We start from the raw sequence: 12,809 nt of genomic DNA, 5'->3' as shown, positions 1-12,809 counted from the left end.
ATCTCGACGAAAACAAGGGAGTACGAGTATCTTCGGAAGGAGACGCTTTCGTAGCCAATAGTTCACATAATTGCGTTATAGGCGATTTCCATGAGCTAAAAGTTCGAAGCTTCCCGAGTGGAAACTTCATCCGCGATCGAGATAAGTTTTTAATACGGTCCGGAAAAAGACCGACCCGGTCCTCTCCGGCAGACGAGATTATAGTTTCGATAATCCTTTGTTTGTCTTTCGCAGGGTTCTCGTTCGTGCCGGGAATCTGTGTTCCAGTTGTTACCGAATTCTTCGCTAAAACGAAGAAAACAAAAACGATAAAGGTGGTAAAAAATTGCGATACTTGACTCTTTTAATGAACACGCGAACTGTTAATTAATCTATTGTCTCCGGGTGGCAGTGACAGATGCCCCGCAGCCGCTGCGTTCTCCTCAGATTCGTAATCAATCTCCGTTGCTTCTCCAAGTTAACCCTTCAAGACCTCTCCGATTCCACTTCACCTATCCAATTTCGACGGATGAAAAGTTCGCTCTTCGAATGTGAACCTAAATTAAACGCAACCGAAACTTTGAAAAACTTTTTCTTCAACATACCACAAAACCATTCGTTATTCTTATTGCTCATCAGTTTGGGGATGCGAAACAAAGTTACGAACTAATATATCACGGTGATCCGGTGCATTTCACCCGCAGCAATGCGGTCAAAGCGGAGAGAATTCTGAAAGACAACGACATCGCCCGGCCGAGAATTTTAATAATGCTGTAAATTGTTATAAAGTCGCCCACGGAAGATGAAATTTCGTCGTCGTCGTCGCGGTAACGACGCAATTCCTGGCGAGTTTCGACGTGTTATTCGACGACGTTTGTCGGGAAAACGGGCGGTAAGAGATTTTGTGAATAATATATCGTTGGGGCGTCACGCGTCGCATGCATAATGCCGCTTGTGCCAAGGCGTCGCGACGGCGACGTATAAAAAACACCGCGAAATGGAACGAAAAAACGTATATAAATTTTACGGAATTGCGCTTCGCCGATGGAGGAAAATAAAAAAATTCAACACTATATTAATCGCAAAACGATTAGTGTAATAATTATTTTATTCCTATTTGTGACAGATTCTGTCGGTTCTTGATGGAATTTTAAACATACAAATTGCCAATTTATTGGCCGCAGTAAAGAGGAAACGATTTCGCCTACTTCCCAGTTTTCGGAATTTAATTTGCGACTTCTTTGATGCTGGTGGCGTAGTCCTCTTGGATTTTCCAGGATGTTTTTACGGAAATTGAAATTACGCGAGATCTTTGATGTTTCTTTCGCCCTCGTTACAGTCTACGTACTAATAATAATTTTGTTTTGGCGGTCGTAAAACACGAGGCAATAACATTCGTAGCGTACAGTGTTTATAAACATGTATTTATGTTTCAATTTCATAGAGAGTCGGGAAAACTAAAAGTTTTGTTCTGTTCATAAAACAGGCGAAGCCATTCCCGGATATACTTCGTACGGAAACGTACGGCACTAGTTTTGCAGAATGGCGAGTGCTATAAATCGGGTACCCATTACCATTACACTTATGTCGAATACAAATTTTCATCTGCCGGTCGCGTCCCGTTATTTATTTTTTCGTTTCAATTCCGCGCGAAAAGTGGGGAAAGAGGGAAAAGAGGAAAAAGCGGTGGAGGTATAAAATTCGAATTTGATGCTTAGAAAAATGCCACGCCGCGCGCCGAAATGACCCTATAAATTACTAAACTCCAAGCGACCCGACCGGCTAAGACAAACCCGCTTCCTGCGGAAAATGGCCGCCGGGAATTTTATTGCCGCTAACTGGTCGTTACTTTTTGACGACGAGAGAGGCAACAACAAAATACAATGGAAATTCGGCTCGGGGGATAATTGAGTTTCGGAGAAAATTTATGTTCCGAACGTGAAATATAACGTCGTTTATTAACGAGTCTTTCAATTAACGGGGAAAAGTCGGACGAAGGTCGGCAAACGAAAACGTTTTACTCGAAAATCTTCTTATAAATTGATACCTCACCATTGAATATTTCTGCAAAATGATCAATCGTTTTCCGACCAAAAAGCAATACATCAAAACGTAATGTGATTACATCGGTATGGCACGAAGTTGAACGAGTTTTATCGCAGGACCACATTAAAACAGCATGAATTTACTGCTACCAAACAACAAATAATTCAAAGCACAGCAAACAAAATAATAAATCAAATAAATAATTAAAATTCATGGAAATACCCATTAAAACAAATTTAATGGCCGTACGAAACAAAAACTTTTATTTTTATTTTAAACTTGAATTATATAAAAAATAAGCACAGTTTACTTACCTTCTAAAATATAATAAAGGGTCGAATAAAATATACCGCTTTATATGTGTTGTGATTGATTTTATTTTTATATAAAAGTTTCACCACATGTGCGTTTTTGGGGGATTTTATTTATTTTTATCTAAAAATATTCTAATATCTACTGATTCATACGAATATATTGGATTTCTACAAATTTTTATTTATTGTTATGCGCTTGTGAATGTATAAATCGGATTTAAAAAATTTACTAATTATAAGGTAACACAAATTCTAATAAATTGTAATTTACTACTAAATTTAAAAGAAAATATCTACAGAGTTTCCTAATATATATTTATTATCATGATCAATTTATTAATGGTGGAAATTACCCAAATTAAGGTTGAGGTATTTTGGTGTTTTGAAAAGTTTTCCAAAGTATATTTTTGCACTAAGGTGGTTTTTCTTGAAAAATTCGCAATGAAGATCATATACAGGGTGATTCGGGAGGAAATGGAAAGATTTTAAGGACATGTCTAGGAAGCTAAAATAAGCAAAATAAGCCTATATGTTCAAATCCGATTTTCATTTGTTTCCGAGATAATTAGGTTTTTCTTTTTAAAAAGTTAATCAAGTTATGTTTGACAACGTTATCCTATATGACAATTTGAAACAAAATGTTAATTAAAGTGATAGTTGTAATTGTTACGAAATAATAAAAATGCCTCACATTTTCAGTCATAGAGAATATGCAGATATGGTGTTTGTTTATGGTTTTTGTAATGGTAATACTGTTCGTTCAGTAGAAGAGTATCGACGTCGTTTTCCGAATCGAAGAATTCCTAATAGGCAAGTGTTTCAAACTGTTTTTACACGTGCTGGCGAAAGTGGAATGTTCCCAAGTGCAAGCATTGTTTCCGAAAAACAGCAAGGGCTTAGTTTGGAACATGAAGAAAATATTCTGGATGTTGTAGAAAATAATCCAGGGATAAGTACAAGGCGCATGGCAATACAATTTGAAATTCCACAAACAATGGTTTGGAAAACATTAAAGAGGCAAGGCTTAAACGCTTTTCATTTGCAGAAAGTACAAAATCTCCAAGAAGGCGATTATCCATTAAGACTACAATTTTGTCAATGGATTCGTGAAAACAGAAGATTACTTAAATGCATATTATTTTCTGATGAAGCTCAATTTACTCGAGATGGAATTAACAATTACCATAATAATCATCGATGGTTGGACGAAAATCGCCATGCCACGCAAGAACACAATTTCCAACATCGGTTTAGTATTAATGTGTGGTGCGGCATTCTAAATAATCAGTTGTTTGGTCCTTTTGTGTTGGATGGCCGTCTTACTGGGGAAGGTTATTTACATTTTTTGGAAGACCATTTAGAGAAAATATTGGACGATGTACCTTTGAACATTCGACAACGTATGATCTTCCAACATGATGGAGCACCCCCTCATTATTCAAATAATGTGAGGAATTTTCTAAATACGCATTTCGGAGATCGCTGGATTGGCAGAGGAGGCCCGCACCCTTGGCCACCGAGATCACCGGACCTCACTCCCCTAGATTTTTGTCTTTGGGGATGGATGAAGTCCTTAGTTTATGCTAGGAAAGTGGACACAAGGGATGCGCTACTAGATCGTATTCTTAATGCTGCGGCGTTCATTAGAGCGAATCATCGTTCACTGAAACTGGCTACCAGGTCCATTTATAAACGCGCAAATAAGTGTATCGAAGTGGATGGTGGAGTTTTCGAAAATTTAATGTGAATTAATGCTACTTGTTTTTTTGGTTTGTTAGTTTAGTAATAAATTTTGCTTTAATTTGATAAATTTTGAAATTATTATTGTTCAAAATATCTCAAACAAATGAAAATCGGATTTGAACATATGGGCTTATTTTGCTTATTTTAGCTTCCTAGACATGTCCTTAAAATCTTTCCATTTCCTCCCGAATCACCCTGTATACTTATACAAATGTTTACCGAGGCAACGAACTTTATTTTTGATGGGCGACAAATATAGTAGCCGAGGTGGCTTGCGGCCGAAGCAGTGTAGCTGAGACCATATGTACCACGCCAGCATATATTGTATGCCGAAGCAACATAGCTTTATCTTCGCTGAGAGAGAAAAATAGTAGCCGAGGTCGTTTGCGACCGAGGCAGTGTGATGGAGATCATATACACAATGAATTTCATTTAAAATGCAATATACTACGATCTATTTCCATAAAAACCAGGGCGTACCTACTTACTTTGTCCCACATAAAATGCAACATGTCTGAATTTTTCTGGCTGTAGGTCTAGTGTTAGTTCTAGTTTTACACTACCACTATCACTAGAACTAACACAAGAGCTAGAACTAGAATCATTCCGGTTTAGCCGTGCGAAACATTCGTTTTTGCAAGCAAAACTTTTCCTTTGCAACACTACCCAATATCTTCTGCACTATTAAGCTATGTTGCATTTTATGTGGCACAGTGCAAGTACATAGTAGTTTCATAACTATGGTTACTGCATTCATATATTGGGAGTTATATGAAATTCCAGGTACAGATCATGCAAATGTGTAAAAAAACTGCGAAAGACGACGAAAGGACCAAGCAACGTCCTGATGGATACAACCAAGGGAAACTGGGAGTAATAATTTTCCAATTTTCATTTCTATGTATATCGTTTTGGTTTTTTACTGTTTGTTTGTATATATATATATATATATATATATATATATATATATACAGTGCTAGCGTAAAGTAACCCCCCCCCTGTTTAACTTCTGAACAGATTGAGATATCAATATGAACAAAAAAACGTCAGTTTCTATATTTTATCAGCACAAATATTTTCTTATGGAAAATTTTGGTATCACTTTTAGTTTTTCCGAAAAATGGAACAGCTTTGTTTTTTTAAATGGAACACCCAGTATATTCTGGTATCTTTCGAAAGAATAAAACAATACGAATTCAACGATACCTCACAATCAAATATCGGTTTATTAGTTTTTTACATAAAAATTAAACAAAATGCGGAATTTCGCCGGAAAAACCAACGTATCTTCGTTGACTACCTGTCGAGATACAATGGGCCAGATAAATGGTGGACGGTCAGTTAAAGGTCGGTCTACGCTCGGATTAAGCAGGGTTAAAATCAGCAATTCTTTTAGAATGTTTTTATGAAACAATCAATACAAGAAAAGGATAAAAAGAAAGTTCTTTTTAAAACTTCTAAGAAAAAATGGTCACAACAACAATTTTAAAGTTTGTAGGTACTTTGAAATTTTGTATTTAAGGCAGCATGCAAATATTTTCCTTCATTTCTATCTTTGAATTCTACCCGACCAAGTATAACCAAAGAAAGGCGAGATCAAAATGGCTAGAAGGAGTTTAGAGCACAATATCGAAGCAATTTTAATATTCGCTCGTGCTGACAGAAATCTACATGAAACAGAGCGACAATTTAAGGAACGATTTCCTGAACATCCAATTAGTCGAAAATATTTAAGAGAGCTTGTGAATAAGTTTTTGGAAACTGGAAGCGTCGAAGACCGCAAAAGAACTGGTCGTCAGATATTAACAGAAGTATTTAATGTGCCCATGATGTCGTCTGCTGCTATCGCATCAACGTGTGATGTGTTAAATATTTCCGCGTCGTTGTTGGACGACGTGGAAATACTTAAAGATGAATAAATATCACCCATTTTAAATAAAAATGCTTCATGAATTAACAGAAGATGACCCTGATATAGAAGAACAGAATTTTGTGAGCTAATGACAAATATGGTTGAACGAAATCGATTATACTTGAAACATATTTGTTTCAGTGATGAATGTACTTTCTTTTGGGTGAAAAATTGCATCGCCGTGATGTTAATCCACATGAATATCGTGACGTTATCACTCAATTTCATTAGAAAGTAAATGTTTTTTTTTCAAGACTTTTGCAAATTGTACAACAGAATTCTGACGATTTTGAAATGGAACTAGTGTTTCATCAAGACGGAGCACCTCCACATTATGCGCCAATGGTACGAAATTATTTTGATAAAAATTTTAATGGACAACAAGATCACCAGATCTGACACCTTTAGATTTCTTTTTATGGGGTTATCTAAAATCCAAGGTATATGAAATTCCGTTGGGTAGTATTGAGGATTTAAAACAAAAAATTATTGACGTCTGCCAAAATATTGATCACATGTTAAGCCGTGTGAGAGAGGAAACACTACAAAGATGGTACCACTGCCTAGAAGTTCAACGTAATCATATCGAACAATTTACTTAATAGTTGATTCTTAATAAATAAAAAATTCTTTTATTATTCAATAACAACACTAAGCAAATTTTTCAACCGTTCCCTATACTAGCAAAATCTTTAATAAGAAAATTTCATTTCTTATATTGACTTTTTTTCTTTATAAATATTTTTTTATAAAATATGATTAATTCATAAATTTAATATACTTCCAATCAACTTTTATTTCATTTCTAAAAAAAATAAGTAATTGAACTTGCAATTTTAAATCCGTCTTAGCTCGAGCGTATACCGACCGTAAACCTACCGTCCACCATTTACCTGGCCGATTGCATTACGACAGGTAGTCGACGAAGATACGTTGGTTTTTCCGGAAAAATTCCGCATTTTGTTTAATTTTTATGCGAAAAACTAATAAACCGATATTTGATTGTGAGGTACCGTTGGATTCGTATTGTTTTCATCTTTCGAAAGATACCATAATATACTGGGTGTTCCATTTAAAAAAACAAAGTTGATCTATTTTCCGGAAAAACTAAAAGTGATGGCAAAATTTTCCATAAGAAAATATTTGTGCTGATAAAATATAGAAACTGACGTTTTTTTGTTCATAGTGATATCTCAATTTGTTCGGAAGTTAAACAGGGGGGGGGGGGTTACTTTACGCTAGCACTGTATACTTGTTTTGGAAATGGAAATAAAGTTTATTATTATTATTATAACACAGCCTGGAAGATGGCATACAACTCCGCAAAGAAGATAGACGCAAAACTCTGTAAGCTCCATGAATAATCTCCAACCACAAACGCACAACCAACCCCACCCTCCTTTTTGGAACCATCAGTATATATAAAAACAGCATCATCATAGGCATTGATTATATTTCTAAATTCAGCTCTAAATAATTCCCGTGGTGCACTCTCTTTAGCATAACATGTAAGATTTAATTTGAAAACGGGTTTATTTAACTGCCAAGGAGTAAATTGGCAGCATAAAGAAAGTCTAAAGTTCCTAGCAGTTCTTTGGTCCTCACTACTGCCGGTTTTGTGGCTGTTGATCTGTACACAGGTGGTTGTTGGGAAAACAATATAGAGATTGGGTACTTAGGTTGCATGCGTTTTTTTACAAAATAATTAAGAATTTGCCAATAACGCCGATGGTGAAGAGGGGCAATACCAGATTCATAACACAAACTATTAACCGGACTAGTGGGAAAAGCTCTAAGTATGTACCGCATTGCAAGATTGTGTATTACATTAAGGTTTTTGAGTACGGTTATTCCAACCATCCGTACCATCGGTTCATTTGGACACATTGCTTGTAGTGATTCAACAGCACTCAACGAGTCTGTAACTATGACAAAGTTATTTCCGTTATGACTCATACGGATGAATAATTTTTTTTTTAGCCTGAAGCAGAGTAAAAATCAATAGAGTAATTAAATATTAACCACTTTATTTGAGATATAAATGAAGATATAATTTCATCCATTATAACACGACCCAAGAGTTTTTCCCGAACGTATAAAAGAATACGTCAACCTTAATTTGGACCAAACTAATTCTTTGCCAAGTTTCATCGAAATCGCCGAGACAAAACCCTGACATTTCCGTTGCAAGTAAAATTCGCAAATTTTTATTTATTCTTTCAATACAAACCTAACATACCATTTATAAGATGATCATGCTTATTATAATTTTCTACTATTTAATATTGCCTAAGATTTAACAAAAAAAATGCACTATAATAAATTTACTTTGTACATGATTATGCAAAGGTTTTAATTTCATCACTCAATATTTACAAGAAATCTTAGATTAAAAAAAATCGTTCATAGTATTTACATTTCGATTGGAGCGATAACGATACAGTTTTAATGAGTACACATCCGATAGAGTACAACCTAACCTAAGTTTCCTTATTGGTCAGGTCAATATTAATCATAAGACTAGGTTTCGGTAACACGATCAACAACGAGTTATAAGTTTCAGTTCATTACCGCGTCTAAGGGTTTCAAACCCAGGTACTTAATATTGCAACGAATCAATCTCTGCGTCCGTGAATAATGCAGCCGCAGCCGCGATTGTCGCCTCAACGCGGTTGCGTATTGATCTGGCTCTGACCCAGTTATCTAAACACAAAAGAATCTCGCCGTCGACGACGGTTTAACAGAGCGGATACTTCGCAGCCACCGCGGTGATAATGATGAATTGCTTTCATTAAAGGGGGTGCGCACGATTGAACTGCACTTTTAATGGTGCGAAAGAAGTGCATCAATCAGGTTTTTGTTTACGTTCAAAAATACTTCTCGAAATCATTATTTCGATTATTACAATTTTCGACATTTTTAACAGAGTAATCAAAATACCCTGTAAACCTTATTATACCATTTTAAACGTTGTTTTAAATAACAACGGTTGGTTCATCACCATATCCTTCGTCCGGACTTTCGGTAACTCCTCCATCATTAACTTGATCGTTTGGGATGATTATGGCGGAGGCGCCGGGTTCTCCGTCAGTTTGTGCACTTACACATCGTTTATGAATGTTTGCTGAGACGTATTGGGGCCATGGAAGAATTCCGACTACGTTGTTAGGAACGCAACATGGTAGTGAGTTTGGTGCATCGTCATTTTTATATTCTTCGGGTGGTGAAGCGACGATTTCCAACGTTCTAACTGGATAACCATCGGCTGTGTATCTAACGTTGGAACAATAATGTTCGTACGATGGATGAATTGTGTGCTGTAAAAATTCCGCTTCCCGGGAGAATCTACCGCTGGTGGTAATTCCCGCGGGTTGTCTCTTCGCTCTGTTATAGGGCAATGTACGGTAACAATTGTTCGCTGGCGGTGGTTTTGGGAGACCGTAATCAAGCGGGAACCCGTCCATATCTATCAAGGAACAACCAACGTCCCAACTGTGGATGGTCGGTAGTTTTCGCCTAACGAAGTTTGGGTGTTCGTGTAAGTTCGTGGTCACGTGCAAATCTTCACCGTCGCCCTGTCGACGTTCTGCGTCGTTAATCAAGTCTGGGTTCTGTTCTAACTGGACTTGGTTCATCGAAATTGGGGACATATTTAGAAGGAGGTCATCGCTCGAATGCGCGGCATAAAACAATACCTCCTGACCATTATTCTGCACCTCTTTGTTCTCATCTATCTTAATCCCGACCTCGTGGTGTGTTTGTTCTTGATCCTTTTTTTGTTTCATCTCTTCATTTTTCTTTAATTTTCTATTTTTACATTTTGTCGCGCATATAATCATTGTAATAAAGAGTAAAAGTATTAAAATACCCGCACCTGTCGCGACCACAACTAAGTAATTAAAAGGAATTATGATAATTTCAACGGAAGGTTCTTCTTTTAATATTATTTTAACTGTAAAGTTAGTTTGAACTTTTCCCGCTGGATTCTCAGCACTGCAAATATAAGTGCCGTTATCTTCTGAATTTGTGTTAAATATTAATAATTCGCTTGTTCTTTCAGTTACGTCTCCTTCTTCTATGAAATAAATTAATCGAGTCGTCGGAGTTACCATCGAATCGTTTTGTAAAACGCGACCTCGAAACCACCACGAAACCTCAGCGTCGGGAATTGATTTTATTTGGCATAATAACGAGATATTTTTCCCTTCATCCACTTCTAAGAAGAAGCTAGTTGGTCCTATTTCGGGTAAACACGCCAAATCATTTTGTACTAAACTTCGAACCGACTTTCCCGAATATTTTGATGGTTTATAACAAAGCGGTTCTTCCGCGCTTGGTATTTTAAAGTCAACTATCCAAGAATGAAACTCTAATAAATTGCAATCACAAAACCATGGATTTCCTTGTAATTCGATTCCTCTTAAAGTTTTCGGAAGTATTCTTTTATCGGTTATAAACCGAATTTTATTATGATCTAATTTTAACCACTCGATTTTGGGTAATCCTTCGAAAGCATTTTCTTCGATGTCTTCGATTTGACAACTACTTAACTCGACCGTGTTTAGAGATGTTAAGTGATTAAACGAATATCTTTTAACGTACGAAATTGGATTAAAACTTAATATTAATCTCATTAAAGACGGACAATCAATAAAACTAACCGTTGGGATTACATCTAATAAGTTTCCGGATAAATCCAACTCGATTAAATTTGTTAAACCTTTAAATGCATTCTCGTCGATTCTCGATATATGATTATGGGATATATACAGTTTTTGAAGGTGAATTAAATTCATTTTAAAAAACAATTCTTTTTGTAACGATTTTAACCTATTATTGGTAAACTCCAAAACTTGCGTACTCGCATCCATACCTTCCGGTATCTCGACCAAGTTTCTTTCACCGCACTCAACGGTTTGCTTGCCATTCTTCCATCGACACGTACACATGCTCGGACACGCTCGCGCCACGTCCAAAGCCCAGATTAGCGCGAACAGTATTTCGAACATCAACACCTTCTTGCCATTTCGTTCATCCATCGTTGAATCATATCACACCGGGAATTTCCTGAAACAGAAACGAAAGATGGACAGTTAGCGCTCGATAGTGCATCTCGATAGAAGGAGAGTGTGGTGCTCGTCCGTGCGGTGACTGCTTAATAAACCGATCCGAACGGGACGAGCATGTATCGACTGGATGGTTAACATTCCGGTCCGGTTCGTTCGATAAAACAGGTCTTAATACCGAGTAGGAATCTGGGCCCTTTTTGGAAAGGCTCTCTCAACAACGAACGAGGCTGGATTTGTCGGGTCAACTCGAAAGTTATTGGAAAAGTGACGTTCGTACGTAATAATACAGTTGATCGTGATTTGAATTATTGATTGTTTTTAAAAATAAAATTTGTAACGTCTAAGAAACTACAACTTTGAAAATTTATTCCTCAAAAACCAAACATAATTTTGGGAAACGCTATTATATCATATAGCTTATGGCACATCAATACACCACAAAAATCACTTTTAAAAGCATAGATGACGTGTATTTATTAGTGTTTTGTTTTCGACCATCTTGATTATTATACTAGCTAGATATGTCGAGTTTGGGCTCATATTGAGTACGGGAAGTTAGCCCCCCATTTTTTGATTTTTACATTTTTTATTGTTGTTCTAGATTGTTCTAGAGTTGTTCTACATTGTTCCAAAGCGGCAAATCGAAAAAATAATAACTCCGCGAGAAAACCGAAAAAACGGGTTTTTTGGCTAGCCCCCCATTTTTGGAAAAATCAAATTTTCTTTGTTGTTCTGGGTTGTTGTAGTTGTTCTAGTTATTGTTCTAGAAAATCAAAATTATGGGGTACAGCATTACGAAGTTATAACTAAAAATAGGTTTGGCTGCCGAAATGTCTAGTTGATTGATGTGACCATAGTTTTTCTATTACCAATTCCATATTACAAATATATACTTATTATAGCTAACGCAATCTGGAACAGCTATTATTTTCACTAGAACAACTCTCTAAAGGGCACTTTACTCTTTGAAAATTAAAATTTTTCGAAGTTTCAGTCAGTAATTCTTGTGTCAGCGGTTTTATATTACACAATAAGAATTAAAAAATATAGAACAATCTAAAATAACTCAATCTTTGTCGATTCAAATTGTTCTAGATGTGTTTTACGTTTAACATGGATATTAATTTTGCAAAATCACATATTTTTTGTTGCTCTAAATTGTTCTTGTTGTTCTAGGTACTTAAAATGTTTATTTAATCACTTAGTAACTTTCTAATCAATTAGTACTTACAACAATTAAAACAATTCAGAACAGCTGCTATTTTCACTAGAAAAACCTTAAATTTCAGTTATTGTGATATCGGACAGATTTTGTTGAATCAGTGAACCCAACCTTTAATGTAATAATAGTTTTAAAAAACTAAAAAAATATGGAATAATCTGACCATCCTAATTTTCTAAAAATCACAAGTTTCACCTTTCTCTTTAAACTTATAATAGTAAAACATAAGTTGCGATTTAAAGTGTATAAACTAAGTAATAAATTAATAAATAAACTAAACTAACAAATAATACAATAACTATTCGATCAGTATTATTATATCAGTACAATAACTTATTCTAAGGTAAACTATAACTAAATAAACTAAATTATGTAAATAAACTAATATCATGGAATAATATGGTTACATCACTTTGCTCATTTATAAACATACATTCAGCAGCAGAAGTCTGCGTACAACGAACGTAGAATGCTTTAAGCGGTAAAAAAATAGTGATAATCTAATGCGATAAACTTCAACTCAT

The 12,809-nt window shown here is 35.7% G+C and overlaps 1 protein-coding gene across 1 annotated transcript in view; it reads right to left on the bottom strand.

The window, feature by feature from the left end:
* Nucleotides 1-2,499: 2,499 nt before the first annotated feature.
* LOC111416569 (leucine-rich repeat-containing protein 24-like) overlaps nucleotides 2,500-12,809 on the bottom strand; it is a 64,104-nt gene continuing 53,794 nt past the window's right edge. Inside the window, exon 2 of the mRNA XM_023048627.2 lies at nucleotides 2,500-11,061. Within this exon, the coding sequence (XP_022904395.2) occupies nucleotides 8,970-11,033 (2,064 nt within the window). The 5' untranslated portion in view covers nucleotides 11,034-11,061 and the 3' untranslated portion in view covers nucleotides 2,500-8,969. The remainder of the gene's footprint in view (nucleotides 11,062-12,809) is intronic.

This window comes from Onthophagus taurus, chromosome 11 (genome assembly GCF_036711975.1).
Source record: "Onthophagus taurus isolate NC chromosome 11, IU_Otau_3.0, whole genome shotgun sequence".
NCBI classification, from domain to species: domain Eukaryota; kingdom Metazoa; phylum Arthropoda; class Insecta; order Coleoptera; family Scarabaeidae; genus Onthophagus; species Onthophagus taurus.
This window is presented reverse-complemented; position numbering and strand designations above follow the sequence as displayed.